The sequence below is a fragment of the Prorops nasuta genome, unplaced genomic scaffold (assembly GCF_024137725.1).
Source record: "Prorops nasuta isolate Cenicafe-Biocafe unplaced genomic scaffold, Cenicafe_Pnas_1.2 PNAS00014, whole genome shotgun sequence".
NCBI classification, from domain to species: Eukaryota; Metazoa; Arthropoda; class Insecta; order Hymenoptera; family Bethylidae; genus Prorops; species Prorops nasuta.
The window spans coordinates 1,022,667-1,044,039 of NW_027116811.1; the positions used below are offsets into that span (position 1 = coordinate 1,022,667).

At 34.3% G+C, this 21,373-nt stretch overlaps 2 protein-coding genes and 1 long non-coding RNA gene across 3 annotated transcripts in view; all 3 read left to right on the plus strand.

The window, feature by feature from the left end:
* slo (calcium-activated potassium channel slo) overlaps positions 1 to 21,373 on the plus strand; it is an 81,385-nt gene that overhangs the window by 26,362 nt on the left and 33,650 nt on the right. Inside the window, exon 7 of the mRNA XM_066735497.1 lies at positions 4,802 to 4,893. Coding sequence (XP_066591594.1) covers positions 4,802 to 4,893 — 92 coding nt within the window. The remainder of the gene's footprint in view (positions 1 to 4,801; positions 4,894 to 21,373) is intronic.
* On the plus strand, positions 7,264 to 8,778 carry LOC136778546 (uncharacterized). Its single transcript, XM_066735499.1, has 2 exons — positions 7,264 to 8,365; positions 8,573 to 8,778. The coding sequence occupies exons 1-2, from the start codon at positions 8,204 to 8,206 to the stop codon at positions 8,717 to 8,719; spliced, it is 309 nt and encodes a 102-aa protein (XP_066591596.1). The 5' UTR covers positions 7,264 to 8,203; the 3' UTR covers positions 8,720 to 8,778.
* LOC136778486 (uncharacterized) lies at positions 9,499 to 10,331 on the plus strand. The gene is made up of 3 exons (XR_010823432.1): positions 9,499 to 9,635; positions 9,820 to 9,974; positions 10,061 to 10,331. It is a non-coding gene; the product is annotated as an uncharacterized lncRNA (long non-coding RNA).

Here is a 21,373-nt window from a genome sequence, read left to right on the forward strand (position 1 = left end):
TATACCTATAGAGGAGTGTGTCTGTGACCTATTTATCGATTTCGCGTATCCGTGTGTCTGATTAATGCGTGTATGCCCGTGTATGTATAAAAGAAGACCGACTGAAAGCCCCGCTAAGATTGATTTTCAATAAAGGAAATGAGCATCGCCACTCAAACCGACCGTATTTACTTCTAGTTTCACGTAAACTTTGCCCGTGATACAATTTCTCCTTGGCGTCCTTATCTTTCACATTTCTCCATTACTCTTTTCAATTTATTGTCGTCCACGTCAATAATATTGATCGGAACACACTTATTTCTCATTTTATATTTATATATATACATATATTCATGTCAGTGAGTTGATTTGGAATTTTTAAAGAGATTTTCGTTGAGTAATAGGCATCGACAAGATTTATTAAAAATTGTGCGAGGGTAGATTCATTTTTAGATATTAACAAAGAGGCTTCATCCGCGTTATTTGATTTTCTATTTTTTTTCTCTCTCTTCAAATTAAAAGCTATTACCAGTAACGAAAACGATAACGCGGATTGAGCCTCGACGAACGCCGAAAATAAGAGATCGTTTTGAAGAGTTATCAGGTAGTTTTTTTTATCTTTCGACTCCCTCGTCTCCCCCCTTTCTCTCTAAAATAATATATCGTCCTCTCTGTCCATCTATTTATATATCGATCACGATACATTCGTGCCTGTTAAATTGCGCCCTACACTCGCGTCTCGTGGAATATTGTAAGTCGATTAAAAAAGAAGGAAATTAATTAGTCGGCTATAGCGACCAAGTCATCAACGACGACGACCATGTGATAACCAGTGGATGAACGAAGAGAGCAGAGTTATCGCAAGGCGATAAGAAAACGAATATCAATGGAAGATATGTATACAGATCCCGAAAACCATGCAACCATATAATATACATACATATATGTAGTGTGTTTAAGACTGAAAATAAGAAAATAGCTTGTAAATTTACTGGCTAACTGCATCTGACGCCTGTATAAATCGAAAAAATTGTCGAAACATTGCAGCAGTTTGTACGAACACGTTGTGTGGGAAAAGCTAATTTACCTTCGCTTTTGGTAGCGCTGCGCAGTCAAAGACAAACTTTCTGCCCGTTGGTTAAATTGTTTATTTGATTTACACCTATTCCTCCGAATTAGCCCGGAGAACCATTGCTCTTTCTCTATTTGTCTTTGTATTTCAGGACTCTGTGTCTGTCTGTTTGTCTCTCTCTCTCTCTCTCTCTTTTACTATAGTATATGTACAACTCGCTTGGTAAATCGTTTGTGATCGAAAGGTTCGGTTTACACACCAGGGATTACATCGTGTATAATAATAATGAACAACAACTCGCCACACTGATATAAATTTGTAAAACTGGCAGAGATACGATGATCCATTCTTGTGTACATTACGAGCAGCATGGGATGCTGTTAAGCCTTTGTCGGTCTTGTAAAACCATCAAACTTTTCCACGGATACGACAGCAATAAATTGTTTTCGTAACATACAGATTGACAAAAAATTACACTAAATCGTTGGTTTTTTTTTCCGCTGGAAAGTATCGATGGGTTTAGTCGACTGTTGGCGAGGGTAACGTTGCTTACATGCCGAAGCGTGGGCTGCACGTTGTTTTGTTCGCTTTTGGTCGTGTCACGCGAGCTTTCATCTTGGCGAAAATAAGTCCATAAGGGAGGTGCATGTTGAGTAACGGGAATCACTTATCGCTTTGGCTGGGCTCCAGCAGCGTCTGCCTGCGAGGGACTCTTCTCTCTCCCTCTCTCTCTCTCTCTCTCTCTCTCTCTCTCTCTGTGATCTCCTTGCAGTTCAGCCTGACACTCTCTGAAAATGGCAAATTCTCATTTACGACGACCCATGATCGCTGCGAGCTCTCTCGCATCTCCAGGAAACTTTCTTAAGAGTAATCCTCGCTATATTTCCAACAACGTAAGAGACTACTCCTTTGATCATCTCGCAAAGTCACAGATTGCTGTGATTGAAGCGATCGAAACTCAGAATCTTTCTCACTTCTTTTTCGACATTTAAAGGTCTACAGAATATTTTTCTTTGAGCTCCTTCTTTTTCTCTATAATTTAAAGTCAGCTGGAAAAAGCATACTTGTGCTAATTCTGTATTTTTACGATTGATATTTATGTTTCATTTCCAATTTCAAATTTTATATTAGCTTCTTACGATACACGTGTTTTATTCTAACCATATCGTAAATTAATGCGTTGATAAATGAGTAATTGTACGTGGACAATGAAAAAATTCATGGAGCTATAAATTTTAACAATCAGAATCGTTGATCTATGCAAAAGCATTAAAGCAGTTGGACCACGTGGTACAACGAGCAATATTTTTTTAAAAGATGTTATTTTATCATCTTTATACTGCCTCTCTCTCTTCATTTTTTTCTATACATTTTGTTAATTTTCTATCTTCTTCAGCGTAAAATTTCAATAGTTTCTCATCACTTTTAATATGACTATTGAAAAATGACTTTTTATCACTATGTAACTTTCTATAATGAGATCAATTATGTTCTTGCGAATTTTTTACATTATAAGGGTCTGCATAATCTTTGCTACAATGTTGGCATATTTGTTGGAATTGCCTATAATATTTTAGTTTTTTCTATAAAGCAACAAAAATCAGAAAATCGTACAAATTTGAAGATCTCTCTTTTTCCACAGTACTGTATTCTCTACAATAAAAATATTTCTCATTATTCTGTTGATATAATATATATTCAATATTTTACTCTATATTTGTTCAGTTATAAAGTAAGATTGAATTAAGTGTAGAGCTTTGCAGCTTATTTTGAAATGATATCAGAGTTTTAAATAAACATTAATAATAATGTTGTTTGTGCAAGCTAAAGTCTCACTGTGTACTCTGTTTTTTGTCTGTCTACTTTCATCATAGTATGCTGAAGCGCTACTGAAATTTATTATTATGATGATTATTGATGCGATATTCTCAACGCTTTTGAACTTTCATGATATGTTTCTTTTTATTTTTGTCCTACAGCTGTAAGACATTTATTTCCTACAGATGGTTGTAGATATGTTCTTTCTGCTTCTTCACTTATACTTTTACTACTTTCTTGCTATTTAACATCCGGTGAAGAAAAAAGCAATAGGGGAAAGGTTCTCTCGTAGACTTTGTACAGGTCAGTTAAGAATTTCACTTTTCAAACGTACTAGTACTACATGTTTACTATAAAAACAAACAGATTTTATAAGAATTGCTTAAAAAATACTTTCTAAACTGTTTTTAAGCATAAATTGTGGGGTTTCCTTTATCTTATTTTAAGATAAAATATGACTAATTATTATAAGGCATTTATCAATTGATTGCCATATAACATCTAATTATTATCAGCGCATTGTGAAATTTGATTTCGCTATCATATAATTACATATCCACTAAATAATATATGATTTTGAAATATTGCAGTGTCTTTAGTTGCCTAACATGGATATGAATGTAGACTAAATATTTTAACGCAATGTCACAGCTGAATAACTATTTTTCAGTCGTTCACAGTGGGTCATCGATTGGCAAAATGTGCTTGCTTCTAGCTTTTTCGCTTATCAACACTTGCTAAATAATGCTTTTAAATACGAGCATGCACACAGAATTAAATCAATTATAAACGCTTTTTTTACCATAATATTTATTCATTATAAGTAGCTTTAGCATTTTTATACATTTTCATTATTATTAGAATAATGTAGAGTAGAAAACAAGTACTAAATAATAAATTATAATAAATTATATTTAAATGTTCATATTTTAAATCGTTCACGTTAATCTTTGTCATTCTTTCTATACTTAATTTTTTATAAACGTATTTTTCCTTATAACGAACGTCAATTTGTCAACTTTCTCCCTGGAAAATGGTAAGCACTTTTAATGAGTAACGCTATGCTGTCCTTGCATTGTGCATTACACATAAAATCTTCGCAGTTCAGTTTATTCCATCTATTAGCTTCGTTTTATTTGTCGAGAAACGTATATACGGATGAATGAATGAAGATGGAATGAAAAGTCGATAAGAGACAATTGCTGAGGGTTTTTCGCTATGTTAAAGAACGGTATGTGCTGGTCGATGTTGCTTTGGTGAGAAAGGATCGACGAATCATTAGATTTGGTCATTCACTGCAACACGTATTGTCTGTGTTTATATGCGCAAGGCTAAGACGTCAGCTATTTTTTCGGGGCAAAAATCGCATCTAGCTAAATATTGCAATTAAAATTGAAGCAGGATCTTTTTATTTTACTTGCGAAAAAAGAAAAGAAGGATTGCGCTGCAGCATCTCTATAAAAATATATATAAATATAAAGAGTATCGCATATAAATCGATTGTAGAAGGCTGCTTTATCATTAGCTGATTCGATTGAAGCCACAAAATGGAACGGAACGTCGGATCGATATGTGTTTCTGGCTAATTAGGGCTTTGGCATGCTTTTAATTCGGTATAATAGTGTAGCGTGTTTCACGGCGATTGAGACTCTTGACGAGAACAAAAGGAACGGCGCAACTGTGGCTGCAGCATCCGGAAGGGGCACAGCGGACAGCCGCGGATCATTGCCCTCGGGCCATCAGCAATCACACATCCATTTTTCCCTTCATCGACTACTCTACACTAATATTAACGAAACATATCAATGCACACGTACAAGCACACGGACATACACGTCGTCCGCTGTAAATTTGCAAGCATACATAGGTGACCCAGTTTTATTTAATGATCGTAGTGGCATAGTCTTTTCCAGTTATGATTTCTATTTGCAGGCAATTTTTGCTAGTAGCATACCCGAGATAATAGAGCTCGTAGGCAGTAGGTCCAAGTACAGCGGAGAATACAAGCGGGAACACGGAAAGAGGTATTATTACAATTACATCCTTCAATTTCCTGTCTTTTGTCCAGTGATTTTGCTTCCAGTACTGTGTGTCTGTTTTTTATTATCATTATTAGTAATATTATTATGTCTAATTTAATCATACACCTACACCAACAACTATACACGAACAATGGGTATTCGGGGTACGAGAGTACCCGAGAGAAAGCTGAGAGTAAAAATGTGGCAGAGAAGTGTGTTGATTAAAGGATTATTTTCTGCAAATATCCGTGATTAAGACTGAACACGTGTATATTGTCGAGGAAAAATGGCTGGTTCTGCCATTTTTCGTTTATCAAACCGTTCAGAAGGACTGGTATGAAGTGCACGTGGTACAGGGACGTGTACGACCATATTATATTCTCTTGATTGGTCGGTACTCGTGGGAAAAGAGCAAAGCTCTTGAATACTGATAACTTTGCTTTGATAAGTACAGTCGGGAAAAGTGATGTGCTATAAGCCAGAGGTGAAGAGCGTGCCTGTACCTTGAGTAATTTCAATAATTCTTCGACCAACCACGTTTTATCTTTCGTATTCCCCGAGTAGGTCCTTTAACCATTCCATTTCTAAATATCAATTGTACAAAGCTTAAACTCTTTATCTTCACTCGCGGTTGAATCTTGCTCATCGTCGCCTCTGATTTTTCGCTGATTTTCAAAGTTTTTCATCACGCGTCAAGAGGATATTATTTTCCCCGACTGTACTGTGGAAAACCTGCCACAGAAGCGAAGCATCAATATTCTCTCCGGACTAATAGCTCTCTCGTGCACAGCGTATAGCTCTTTCGCGTGCATTGCCAGTATGCACTTCCGTTTACCAATGAATCAAACGGCTCTCCGCACGCCGAAATATTTGATAACGTGAAAAATCATACGTTTCGAAATTAATATAATAACATTTGTAGGCTAAATTATTAAAAATGTTTAAAATTAACAAAGAATTTTGTGTGCTGCGGATGTGTATTGATTTTAATATTATCCTATTGTGAAATTGCTACAGCGTGTGACTGTAGGGATTCGCATTAAATTTCGAGGGATTCCAGTAAAACGATTGGGAGTTTAATTGATTTATCGTAGCAGCAATTCCTTGTTCTATTATCCAGAGACCCTCCTTAAATCAAGAGTCAATAATATGTTTAGCCGAAGCCTGCAATACTTTTCCATATTCTACTAGGATGTAAAATTAAACCTGTATTAGCTCCTTCTACTCCTGCAACCTTTTATTATTCTCCTACACGTTATTGCGATCGCTGTGCAGCCTTTTGTGCACAGTACTCTATATATTCCTGTAAAATATATATATTATAATTAATTTTCAATTATGCTGAGTATGGAGTAAATCATCCTGCTTTACATGGTCCAGTCAAATCAAAATAGGGGAACAGTGATTTGGAAGAAAATGTATTCACTCATAGGAAAAAATAGCTCAGAAAATATACTCACCAAAAGACTATTCGCTCAAACGTGTTTCTATTTTATTAATTGTCTTATTATAATAGACTTTCCAATAAGCGACAGTGTTCAAAATTTTGCTGTTGCGTTTTCTTTAGAGTGGTTTATGTTCAAGATTAACACATCAAAATTCAATAACGATTGCAGACACCTAAATAATTGATTTTTGTAATGTAAGGATCGCTAATAAAATAAATATGATTTTTCATTTTATAATATTAATTAAATATATATTTTTCCTTTGAAAAAAAAAAATCATTTCTGAAAAATACTATAATCGCGTGTATATTTTATTACAAAAAAATGATAAAACATTTAAAAATAGCAATAATAAAATTAGATTTTTAATGCACGAAGCATTTTATAACTTACTTTTTCTTCAATATCTCAAAATTTAAGAATTTTAAATATTTTTTATTATTATTCTTGTGAAAAATTCCATAATTTCTAATAAAAAGAAAATAATATTTTTTTATGATAGAGCATGATTTTTTGTTCATATACCTATATATGGGGTTGTTTGCTTTACCGCAGCGCGGATTCTTATATAATTTTCAAAGAAAAGCGAATACGTGATTTAATAATCATGAAAGCTATTTTCATTTTTACGTTATTAGTTGTTATCTGTGTTTCAGCAATAAATTGTATACCATTAAAGGATTGTATCAAATATTATATGGATCGTGTAAGTAATTTTAAATTCTGTTAGTTATTTGATCATCTAATTTTAAAAAATATTACAGAATATATTTTACATATAATAACAAAATTTTTTTCATTAATACCTTAAAACATTAATCTGTAAAGGAATAATTATGTGATCAGAATATAATTATATTTTTTAGAAATATTAAGATTTAAAAAAAGCTATGTTTTATTGTATGATTATAATCGCAGTATAGTGGGAAACATTCGCTTGAAGTAGTCAGGAAGGATCTATTGAAAAAGGCAGAAGACTATTGCACCTTGACGAATTTTATAGAATCTCAACCTATAGGACATCCAACTCTTTGAGGGAGATAGAATTTAAAAAATATTCGTATTATTGAATTCGACAAATTCATTGACTTTAAGTATGTAACTGAAAGTTTTATTTTGAAAATAAAATATCCCATTTATTAAAATAATATATTTTTTATTATATATCATTATACAATATAAAGGTATTACAATACGATCGTATAACGAAGGGTCATTTTCTTAAACCTGTTTTAAAAGCAATTCCAGTTGCTACTAAAAAGTAGACAAATTAACCTACCGAAATGTCTAATTTGCAGTTTAAAGCTTCACAAATCAAACTATTGATATGCTATAAGAAAATTTAATAAAATACAAAATCGTTTGAGCGAATTTTCTTCGTAAAACTGATATTTTCCAAGATCTAGGCCAAAGTTGTAAGGAAAAGCTGTTGTGGCCGTCTCTCTCATACGTATTTTAATTCTTAAAGCTAATAACAATCGCAAAAACATAAAGAAATTTCTTCTGCGATAAGGGCGGCTGTCAGGAATGTAAAGATGAGATTATATTTTTTAACGATATAACTAAGAACATATATAACTTTCCCGTTTGAAATAAATTATTTCATATAAATAACACAACCGTGCAAATTCTGTTAAAAATAATAAAACATTTCCGAAGGCATCGGTAGTAAAAATAGTACTTTAATCTAAAAGACCTCTTAAAATACTGATTTCTTCTAGAAAAATTCTATTTTTTCTAATATAAAGATAATACTTTTTATACTACATGATTTAGGATTAAGAGTATAAAAGCGATTGTGTTTGTTTGTGAAAACATCACCCAGACTCTTAGTTTGAGAAAGAAAAGCTCTTGCGCTATTTATTATGAAGACTGTCTTCGTCTTTGCCATTCTTACAGTAATCTTTACTGTAATAGTAACAGTAATGCTACATCCAGCACCAATGCCACCGAAACCACGCGCTGTATGTGGGGTAACTGTGTCTTGTCCAAAATTATTAAACTGTACTGATCACTACTTGCGTCCTGTGAGTATTTTTTTCTATTTCTATATTCTCTATTTGCCTCTTTTATTTAAACAAAAATTTATATGAATTACAAGTAAAAAAAATTTTTGCAATTATCTTTTAAAACATCAATCTACAAATGAATAGCTATTAATAAATTTATAATTAAAGTTTTTTAATCTAATTCGATCTTAAAAGTAATATACTTTTTATCCTAAATGTATATAGTACCTGGGAGAAACATACAATTATAATAAGATGATGCAAATAGCTAATGACGCTGCTAAGCATTGTAATCCAAACGCTATAGCTGTAGCGACACGTACTGGGATAAGATATGAAATAATTGGTGGTATAACGGAATCACTCAAATGAATCGAAGTGGGGACTACAAATTTTTATTTTTAAAAGAAAATGTGCTATTTATTTAAATATTTAAAATTGTTTGCTGTATATTATTGCATAATAAAATGTGTTAAAGAATTACGTTTAGCAGAAAAGGATCATTTTCCTATTAAATCTATCATAAGAACAAAATCCCTTAGCCACACTTAAGAAAGCCGAATAAGGCTACTGGAATTTCTAACTTATAGTTAAAACTTTGAAATCTTTAATAAGGAATAAAGTTTTTTGAGTAAATATTCTTCCTGAAACTGAGATTTTCCAAGATCTAGGTCAAAGTTGGAAAAAAACACAATTATACTCTCTGTCAGACATATTTTAATGTTACATTCAAATTAGGCGAAAACGTAAACATTTTTCTTCCACAATAAAGACTGTGCTGCCAGAAGTGTAAATATGAAATCAGCTTTCATGACGATCATTGAGAATAAGCTTTTCCTAAGGCCTTAAAACTTTGCACGCTATTTCAAAATGATGATTTCATAATTTTATAAATATTATAACCTTGTATATATATTCTTAAAAATAATAAAATATTTTTATAAAAATAGTACTTTAATCTACAAGGCCATTTATATTTTTTCTTTCTAGTATCTAATGTCTTTCTAACGTCAAAGGTTTCTTTTTAATGTTATAGTTCAGAAAAATTACATAATCTCTACATAAAAAGAAAATAATATTTTTTATGATACTGTGTGCACGATTACGTATTCGTAGTATAAAAGTTCTTGTTTCTATCACCACGGAATACAGATCCCTAATTTAAAAAGAAGTGATTGTTTACTTAATCATGAAAGCTTTTGTCATATTTACTTTACTTGCTGCATACTTTGTCGGAGTAATAAATGGTACATTTTTAACTGAATGTACCGGTGCATATATGAAACCTGTGAGTAATTTTGTTCTATTTCCATTTTATTTGCTTCAATTTTAACAATAATTTTTTAAATGAACCATGCCCAAACAAATAGCTATGTGTGGTGGATCTTTTCTTATAAATATACTACTACTTTAAAAGTAATATGTTTATATTTTCTGTAAAATTAAAACTTTAAGTAGTAAATTTACTGTAGTTTACGGGAAAAAGAATGAATGCAGCTGAGGCATGGAAATTAGCTGAAAAAGCTGCCAAACATTGCCATCCCGATGCTATACCTGTATATACACGTAATGGGATAGGATTTAAAATACTTGGAGATTTCGAGTAAAACGTATATTTGACGACTGTGTAAGTAGGTTATTGAAACATTCGTTTTGAAAATAAATTTGCAAATTAATTAAATAAAACTATTTTCTACCACTGTACAATGAAAGGTATCATGATATTGGAGTGCTGCAGCAAAGGATGCTTCTAAAACTGTTATAAGATCAAAGTCCCTTTTCCACTGGCAACATCAAATTAAGTTATTGGCATTTCTGATTTATAGTTTATAAAATAAAAAACCCTACTATCTCCTATCCTTTAAAAAAGATAAATGAAGAATAAATTTATTAGACTAAAAATCCTGCTTATGTTTGATATTTTTTTCAAGATCAAGGGAATAATATTAAATAAAAAACATTTGTATGGCCTTTCCCTAACGTATTTTAATATTTAATTTTTGAGAAGCACCGATCCTTCCTGACTCTCTTCCAAAATAATTAAAATTCTTTCCAAATATAATGTTAATTGAATTAACCTACAACCCCTTTCTTACGATAAAAGATATATATTTCATCATTCGTATTTATTAGTCGAATAACAGATGAGGATGATTTTATAAATAGTAGCTGTATATTTTATATTCTTAGGTTCTTAAATTCCTATATAATGTTAAGTTTGGGATTTGCTTGTCAGTTTTATAATAGTTATATTTGGATTCTCCAAAGTAGAATGTTCTCCTTTTGTTACAACTAAAAACACATTTATTATCAGAGGCATGAAAATTATTACAATAAAAGATGCAAGCAGCGAATATTTGCTTCATGCATGTAATTTGTAGAATCGATCTTGCAAATAAAGTATTCATTCAACATTTCTAACGAGTAATAAGCGAATCAAATACGAACTTTGTCACTTTTCTGCCTTTAATTGTCTCAGCTCATGGGGTATAAAGGGTCTTTAATAAATATAAGATGAAAATTATAATTTTACAAGCTGTCATACTTATTTATTCACCGAGCTACAAAACAGAAACCACATAATACTTTGAACAAAGCACAATTTACCACTTTAGTCTGCTACCTTCACTACATAATTATTGATATACCATATAAATTGCTTTCCTTATCTGTGCTGGTGTTCTATCAGCACGAATTTACAGTGTTGCGTGTTTTATTTATGTGTTGATATTTATTTATTTCTTTCTTAAGCAATAAACAAACCAATGCGATAACATGCAATACGACTCTACACAAATTTGAATAAAACCGGGCACAATTTTACTAATCCACTATACCATGGATAATAATAATATTATTACTACTTGTTAATTAATTCTTATTAATCTTGCGTGTTTCTTATATAAATGAGCTTGCATGCTGATTTTATTTTCTATTAGCATTAAAGGTAGATGATTGCAAATACGTTGTATAATTTTTATTAATTCAAATTAAGAGTGAATTTACAATAGCTGCAGAAACTGGTAAAGATTACCGCACTGTGACGCCATTTTATCAGATGGTACTAAGGGCACTGTATTTTATTTTTATTTCAAAGGATAGAGGGAGGGAATCTAAAAAAATAATTTTATTCAATTTCTGTTTTTTTTTCTTCGTTTACGATCGAACGAACTGCACCGAAATTATTTTCAGATCATGAGATATTGGATTTTGTGATCTGTCAATAATAATCTTTCAATAAATTGCCAAGCAATTGCTTCTTATTTTTAAAGAAAAGAGATACAAATAATGATTGAATCGTCGAAATTGATTATCGATCCAGGCCACTGATCAATGAGATTATGATGTAGTAAGCCGTATGAAATTGAGTGACGAATCTCGAATAGCGTGAATGGTATTTAGAGGGGCGGGGGTATGAAAATATTGACGTGTCCCAAAAATGCACGCATGTATGGATAATTAAATAAGAAATTATAGAAAGAATCTATAAGAATGCGAAGTTAGGGTTGTGTTCTGACGGCAACGGATGATTGTGGGTGTGTAGGCGGTGTTCGCCAGCTGGATCCCAGAAATCACGGAGCTCGCCGCGAATCGCAGCAAGTACGGTGGCCAGTACAAGCGCGAGCGTGGACGCAGGTATCCCCAAGACTATCCACCTACAGCAAAATTATCCCAGAGATATACCCCACAGCCACTCTTCGTCCTCTCAAAGTAGCATAGAGTCTTATTCCTGGATAGCGAAGTGAATCTCAAACTATAATCTCTCATGTTTCCTGCAAATTCATCCAAACCTCTTCATTATACAGTTTTTTTTGCATCCTTTAAATAACGCATTACACATATACACATAGAAATATATATGTGTGTAATTCAACTCTAACTTTATATATTATAATATACACGAGGCTATTTAGACAGCGTCAAGTTTGTAATTGAGATTATAACGAGGAGTTTATAAAGGCAAAATGTCTCTTGGAATTATTAAGGCGAGATGAGCAATGATTAAATTGGAGTCTGATTAAATTCAGTGGCTGGAAATGAACAATTCTCGTGGACTTTTTATCCACGTTGGACCAAGGAGCGAATCTCTCTCGTCTCGTGGAGAATGTTTTCCGACGTGGAATAAAATCGAGCGGTTCTGACCCATTTTTTAAATGCTGCAGGTTAACAAATTATTTTCTTACTCAGGTTTACCTTGACTTCTTTATAAATCCGAGCGCTGTGCTTTCGAGCGATTTTCAAGCTCAGGGGAACCGAGCTGTTTTGGTAATTAGCATTGCCGTCGCTTTTATGACTTAAATTGCGAATTATTTTCAGCCTCTCTCTATTTGTTAATCATTATATATTTAACTCTGCCCCCTCCCCCTTCCAATAAAAAAAAACTGTATATAAGAGTGATATAATGATACCAAAGGACCACACGTTTCTCTTTAAAGCAACTTAGATTACCACTGGTTACCACCGTAAACCATAGCTCTGTTCTCTCAGTCAAGCGTTTTCTGCAAACTTCATTTTCATGGACAAAGTATTCTCAAAACTAAAGCATCAGTTTTCTCTCTTTTCTGGGAAATACGAATAATATAAGCGGTCTGCTTTGATGAAAATAGATTCATGGCTGCTATCCTGAAATAATTTCCTTCTAGATTAAGACCCCAGTCTGCCTCGATTTGCAATTATTAGAGAGATCGCATTTCCCAATTTTCTAGCTGACACTTCCTATTTCGAGTATCTCGAAATTCTCTCACTGATTGATTTACCCTGCGCTGACTCTCACCGCTTCTACATAAATCCACTTTTTGTCTAAAAATTAGCAATGATATTTTGGTAACACATGCTGGTATGCTTGGACATTTATGAAAAGAGAAACACACGAGTTTTGTCTACTAATACACACACAATTATAATTTTATAATTACACAAAATAGTAGATGAAGAGTCTTGCATCCAAATCTATTTCTCTATCTACCCATCTCTATATTAATATACATTTGAACATGTATATGAGTACCACGTGTTTCTGACTTATATTCAAGCACGGTTGCAACAAAACTATAGTTCGTGTATTATTTATTATTCCTTGCGTTATCACCAGCTGATACTTTTGTATAATTAGAATAAGTATTCGTTGATGATTAATTAAATCAATTATTCTAATGAATCCAAGGTATTTATTATTAAAAGTTTCGTATTTAATATATTATATCTCCTCGTTTTCCTTTTTATCGTTTCAAAGAATGTCTTATATTGATTTGTCGATTGAATCCGATAAGATTGTTCTAAGAGTATCGTTATGTATATAAATAATTCTTTTGATTTGCTCTACTTTTTGGCTGATGCACGGCAAATGGGAACGCTTGAGAAAAGAATTTTATATTTTTATGTTTTATCGACAAGTCGGCTCGATGTCCACGTGGGCATACGCGAAGAAAACGAAACACCATCACGCGGAACCTTGTACTTATTGCATTAGTTCCATTTTCCACCACGTATGCGGTACAGTGCATAATTTATTATTACGTGTTACGAGAGGTTACGTGCAATTTAAATACGGCCGCGATAATGTTTTCTAGTTACGCCCAGCCTATTTCTAGTCGTGACAACCTAATTTTAGGATGTTCAAATATAATCGTAGCTCGCGCCACTGGAAATAGCGTGAACGACGCATAAAAATATCGCGAAAATATTATTAATGTTTCTCGATTAATACATCTCACTATAAAACACGTAACTTAGGAATTCCCAATCATTGGATGATGTACCTAAAAATAATCACTAAATGATTCCAGCAATCGAAACAATTTTTTATAGTATACTTGATAAATTTCTATTCCCCTCGACTCTCCTATCGATGTGTGTCGAAGAATAAATCATTGTTTCGGTATACCCCCCCAACTGCATATAATTATCTGACAAGTCAAATTTAAATTTATACGATATAATCGCGATAATGAAACCAAACAATTAAAATTCTGCTTCGAGCAAAACTATTTCTCTTATCACCATTTTAATTATTCAAAAGAGAGAGTTATGCCTTCTTTTTTCACAGGAAATATTATTCTAAAAATTGTATGTTTAAAGTTATTATTATTATAAACTGTAATATTTCGTTATTCTCTTTTTTTACTTCGCGATAGTAGCCCGCTTTGCTATTTATACTTTATCAGTATAAAATGTAATGACGTTATATACAAGCATTACATTGAATTTGATTTTTGCATTGTTAGTTTACGAGCTCGTGAATATAGTTAGTTGTTACTGCTCTGTGATGAGACCCGCGTAGATTGAAGTATTTTGTGACGTCCCTGGTTATCTTGCACATTTCCTGGCATTTCAGTCGAGTACTGTCGAATCTTGTAATTAAATACAGAAGCCTCCGTTAACTTAATTGCGTTAACAAGGATCTAAACAAATCATAGAAAATTCGAGATCCGAGGTAGATCTATCAATTGGGACGATTTAATTAAATTAAAATAATTAGTTTAATTAATTAGGATAAAAATTTGAAAATGATACAATTAATTTGAATGAATTAGAAACGACAGTACTTTTGCTGATTACTCGAGGAGTTTAATTTCGCGTAGTCCAAGGATGGATGATTATACTCAGTTGAAGGCTGTTAAATTTGTAGAGGAAACGAGCCACGTTACTGGGCAGGAGGTTGCGGTTGTTGCTGGTATCTCAAAGCAACTATGTTTTAGTCGCTCTAAATCCTTAGATGCCTAACGAAAGAAATCTTCTGTAAATCTCAAGTCAGTACTGCAAATAATGCTTTGCCAAATTTCCAGAGCACTTTGGCCTCTCTATTTAATCGTGTAAAGTAAATCTAACTTGGACCCTTTGAAAATAAAACAATTAGAAGAATCATGATGATCTATAAATAATGAAATATCTTTTTAGCGATTCTTTCAAATCTTTTAGATCAAACTCTCTACATCCTAGAAGATTTTCACACCATTTTCTTATCCCCGAAATGTAACACGGTCGTATTTAAATTTTCGTAAAACCTAGAGATCTTTAAAGTTTTAATGTAAAGTATTTTGACGGGCATGTGTATATAATATTGATCGTAACAGAAGTCGTGTGAGAAATTTATAACTTTATATTTCGTATTTAAAAAAAAAAATAAAAACTAGAGCGCGAAACACAAAAATAAAACTTTAGTAAATATTAAAAGAAACGAGTGCATCAAATGAAAAAACAACTGGCATCTGAAGGAAGAAGAAAATGAAGAAACGCGATAATAGCACCAGCAGCCCGTGAACTTTGATACACCCTCTCTCTCTCTCTATTATAACCTATTTGCCTATTTTTTTTCTTCTTTGATCTATCAATATATTTTTTACATCTTTCTCTATCCATCTCTCTTTCCTCTTTATTTATCTACATTGCTATATAAGCAAATTTCTTAATGGCATGTGTCAATTTTCTATAGCTATACTAACAAATTGCTTAAGGATTTTACGAAGAATATCGTTTATATAAATCGAGCTTTTTCTCACTTTAATTTTTTTCATCTTACTTTAACCTTTCTTTTGCGCTCAATTATTATTTTCTATATATTTACCATATATTTCTCTTTCTATAATATTCTCTCTCTCTCTCTCTCTCTCTCTCTCTCTTTGAAATTTTGGCCGAAAAGACAGCACAGAGCCTATTCCTCAATTCTGAGCCGTGATTTCTATCTTTATGCGAAATTCTGTAATTTGTTTATATCCTATATACTATAGTATGCGTATATATGCAGTATATATACATATAAATATTGTATAGTGCAGCAGTAGTGGGGGTGCAGGCATAGGCACAAGAAACGCTGCTCCTTAGGGCTCTGTAGAAGTTATTTGCACGTCTGATACTGATTGCAACACACGATACTGCGTAAAACCTCAATTGCGAGACGGCAATTGACGAAAAGGTGGCCAATTTTATTCTATGAAATAACTGCGAGTTATGTCGAAAGAAATAATGAAAGATTCGTTAAGTTTTACGCACATATCGTATAGTTAAGAAGAACTCTTATTGGTTTTCGTGAACCGAAAGATAAAACAGACACGCGATAGAGTATATCTATATGATACATGAAAAGTAATGGGAAAGAAATGCGGCCGCACCTTTAAGGTTTTACCCTTTCTGGTTTTAGAGGTGGATTTTCATCCGTACGACCTTCAAACTCAATTTTCTCAGCTGAAATTTCGCGCGTTAGCTTTCAGTCCCTTCTATTCCCAGAGAAAACTGCTGACAGTAAAACTGGGATTTGTTGGCTGACTGGAGATTCTTGCAAAATTATTTATTTCCCTTGAAAAGCAGGCACGTTAATATTTTTTAATAAATTCTCATAATTCTGATTTCTCTTTGGACGCGAGTCGCGTTTCTCCTTAACTTGCATATATACAATACACCCCTTATATTCCGTTTAAGCCGAAGTGATGCTGTATCTGCCAAGAATTTTCCTTGACGAAGAGTCACGAGTGAATAAAATATAGTGAAATGACGAAAGACTTTCATCCCATATCGTAAAATCGTAAAAGTTTAAGAAAAGAGGAAAAATGGAGAAAGAGTGTAGCGGAGGAAAAGTTGAACCACCTTTTCGTCATCCGTCGCAAAGCTCTAGTTAATAGTTTCTCACTTTTTATCGAGGCACACAGGTAGTTTAGCTTCAGCCGTAACGTGACTATCATACCTTGTTACTTTGGCCGCAAATTTCACGTGTAGTATATATTATATACATATATTGGTTTGAGATATATCCATGTGTACATATATTATATACTATATGTATCGAAAGACGACTTCTTTCGAGACGCCTAACGCAGATAGAAATGTATGCAGAAGTGTGTGTGCGTACTACATTTATAGTTTAATATTCAATACTATTTACTGACGAAAACACTTGCCCGGAACATCACAGCCTCGTTGATCGCGTGGACACAGGCCAAATATACCGACAATGAGAATCGGAAGTGGAAGGGATCTCGCGATTAGACACTTTAAAGCTTGTATCTCGAGAAACGCTGCACGATGAGTCACCATTCTTTCAAGGCGTATTCACCCTCATAGATTTCGTTGCCGCAGACGTATACCCTCCCCCCCCCCCCTCTCTCTCATTTCAAACTCTATACAGATTTTTAGCATTTTTCTTTTCTTTCATCTTGACAAAAATTATTGATCTATATATAATTCATATTCTTCCGCGTGATGCTTTTCTGGAAGATTTTGTCCTATCTCTCTATATTGACGAGAATCGCGGGAGCGTTTCCTCGACAGAGTAGACGACCGAACATCGGACGCAGCGTGAACTGGTCTGCGAAAATTCGATCGAGGCCCCCATCACCCTCGTACTAGGTCAAATGCACAAATTTAGCAGGCAAAAATACTCAAATAATTCATCCCAGAGACTCGAAATTTCCACGAATATATTATTTCCACCGTATACCTACTTATATAATAATTAATGTACTGATTAAGAATTATCATGAGTGAAGCGTATTTAACATTAGCTATGTAATACTAATCACCATAGTATGATATAATATCACTAATATCGCGAATAAGCCATGATTTTTAATGTATATATTAATAAATAATAATGACAATAATCTATCAGTAATATACATGTTAGCTATAAGTTTATCATTTCTGTCCGCTGAGTATATCGAAGGTTAGCGTGAACGTATATGAATAATAGCATTAACCACAGAAACTAACGTAAATCGACATGTTTAATTCATGTTCCATCGTCAGGCATCCCATACGTCTATTTCTGCTGGAAAGTACACTCCTGCACCAAAGTGTCCGGATCTGGTAACGAACTGAGCCGATTCGACTAATTGCAGAGAAGCCTGAAATCTGGCCAGAATTATTCTACCGCGATAAAAAAAGAACGCGAGAAGAACAACTGTTTTTTCTAAACTTACATTCTCAGCTTAAATATGAAAAAGAATAATTTTGAACGGTCCATGTTAAATTTAGTAGGCAGTCGAGTGATCGTTATTACGAAACTGTAAGGGGGGTAAAAAGAAGTCGATTGGTACAGGGACACTAGAATCCAAAATTAGTTGGTAATGCATCGATTGACCCACTTGAAAGCGAGAAGATAGAAACAGGTTAATTGCTGGGCAGAATCTGGCATTGGGTCGTTCAGATCCGGCGAGTGCAAGAGTTGGACAAGAGTGTTCGCGAGAAACCAGTGGACAAAGATTACTTATGTAGGGAAAAGATTATAAAAACGAAGATGGTGAAAGGGACTGAAGCGTATAGGATATATACAATACATATAATGAACGTATGGACTGTACAAACGCGATGCGGGTACACGTAGAAAAGTTAAATTACTAGCCACTAGATATAGGTGTGTTTATAGGACCTATAAATACATAAATATATATATATATATATTACATATCATTAGGTATAGATAGGTAGCCTACCTATCCTGCCCTATTGGAACGTATAGAGACCGCGCAAAACCAACACAATGATAGCGAAGTGTCAATGTATAACTGTATACGTATAAATAAATTACACTCAAAAGCTGCGAAAATTGACCGATAGTTTGCGCTGATAGTATGCATATACACCAATATACATTCTTATCTCACTGTCATTGTGTTAGTGTGCACGGTCTCTATACTCGTTTCCATAAAAGTATTTTGGGCCGTGGCCTACCCATAGCGGTACAGCACTGTTAATCGTGTCTCTGTGAGTAGCCACGGCCCACGTTGCCCGGTAGCTCAGCCAACTTTTATTCACCGTTCACGATGCAGTACCCTATAGCAACCCACACCACTTTGCCATCCCCTAGTGTGTATCGGACAGGTGAAACAGCGGTAGCGTCGACCTTGACCGTAACTCGTCCAAATTTGTACGATCTTAAAATTGACCCGCGAATCTTCCAGATTTCCTTCCACCCCCCACACATACACACAAATATATTTACCACGATATACCGTGTATTACATACGACACACGCCACCTTTGACACAACGGGACGCAATGATTAAAAGTACAAAACATAGTCCAGCAGCCCTGTCACACAAGTGTATTGATGCGAGTGTTGTGTTCTGTTCTATCACGTGGTGTAGGCCATATTCGCCAGTTGTATCCCCGAGATTATTGACCTGATCGGGACGCGAAACAAGTATGGCGGCACTTTGAAGAACGAGCGAGGTCGCAGGTGAGAGACACTACCAACCAACTAGCTTTCCGGAGTTGAATTTCCACTATCCTCACCAACATCCACTCCCCCCACACTTGTACCCTGTTTTGTCAATTGTCAATGCTCACTGTGTTATTTCGTTTCATCCTGCAGCATTCACCCCTTACAACGCCTTTTCTATTTCTTTCACTCTCTCTCTATCACTCTTTATTTTTCTCACTCTCTATATGTGTCTGTATTTGGAGCTCTCACATTGTAACACTAACGTGAATAATCCAATCCTCTACGTTCTCCTAATTGATGTGCAAAAAGAATCACGATTCGTAAGCAAAAAAAATAGATTTATTGTTTGAAAATCCACCTTTAGACCAATTTTTTCATAGAAACAAGTTGATATTTTGCCTACGAATTTTTCCGCCAAAACCTTTCTGTTATTAGCGAATAATTTGCAGATTTATTCTACCCATCACCATTTTTTCTGCACTAGTTGTTAACCCTATAGACGATACTTTTTCATGGAGATAGAAGCAAGTGTCCTTTAAAGAAAATGAAGAGGAAAAAAAATTAGAAGGAGTAAGAAAAAACCAAAATCCATCCAGCCCTTACCAGACTAACTTTATCAACTACCATTACAACTTTACCACACCCAGCAACTGGTGTTAGCTTGTTTGTTCACATTGACCGCACTTGGGACAAATACGGCTTTGTCATGGGGCCTAGTTACGTGCAATTATTCTATAGAACGACCAGGAACTACCCCTAGAAGGATTGATTCCTCCACTTTCAGCTACGCGTCCTACCTAACAAACGGTATTCCCAGTTTCACCCAAGGACTAGAACCAAAACGTTCTGCTAATTCCACCCGAATTTATAGTCCCTACACGCTTCTTCGATTCAGCTACCTCGAGCCGAACGTTCGGTTTCGAATCAAACTGTAGGAGTTCACCCCAAGCACATCGACAGTTCAGGATCCTTTGCTGTTCCTATATGTATATATAAATAGAAAAAAAATCCCTCGCGATCCTTCAGCTCTCTATTGGTCACGATGCAAAAATGCTGAGGGTTCAGGCGTGTATCACAGGATCAAGTTCCTCGTCGTTCCACGGATTTCGCGATTGACGTGTGTTTAGCGTCTCAGTTAACCCATTTATGCATTGCACGTATATAGACGAACGAAAGTTGACGCGCAACGTAGAAAACGTCTGAGGGGTCGAGTAAGGCGACCTCGAATTATTGCAAAATCGAAGAAGGATTGATAACTGGACTAGACTAATAAAGAGTGGCCCGAGCTGTATTTCTCTCCGAGTGCCAGAGTCAACTTTTCCAGCATGACATCCTGCATTTCCAACATTGAATGCATATAACCTAATGTTGTACCACTGCAGTGTATTAACCTTGATGTTTTAGTCAGCATTTATATTATGATCGTATAATTTACGTGTCCGTTGAGAAAAAGCAATAATAGAACACGAGAAAGATTGAAACTTGAGAAAGCCAATCCGAAGATCACCCAAGGATAAGAAAATCCTCGTGTCTGATACAGGAGTCGAATGACATGCAAGAATCTATATATATATTACGTATATTTTAACGAGATTAATCTATAACGACGACGCTTAGTTCAGGACTGATCGGCAGATCCGATATTGGCACGGGTTGGTAGCTCAGGATGGCGAGTTTCGACCGGCAGTCGTTTAGCGCAAATGTGGCTGTGATCTTTCGCAAACCATCACAAACACCACAGTTACACGACTTTGCACAATGCAACTGCAGCACTTACACAAACACGGCTATTTACTCGCGTTATTCGATGAAATTCAAGCTATATATAGTCTCGATTATTACAACGATAATAGTCTCGCGAGAATATCTTG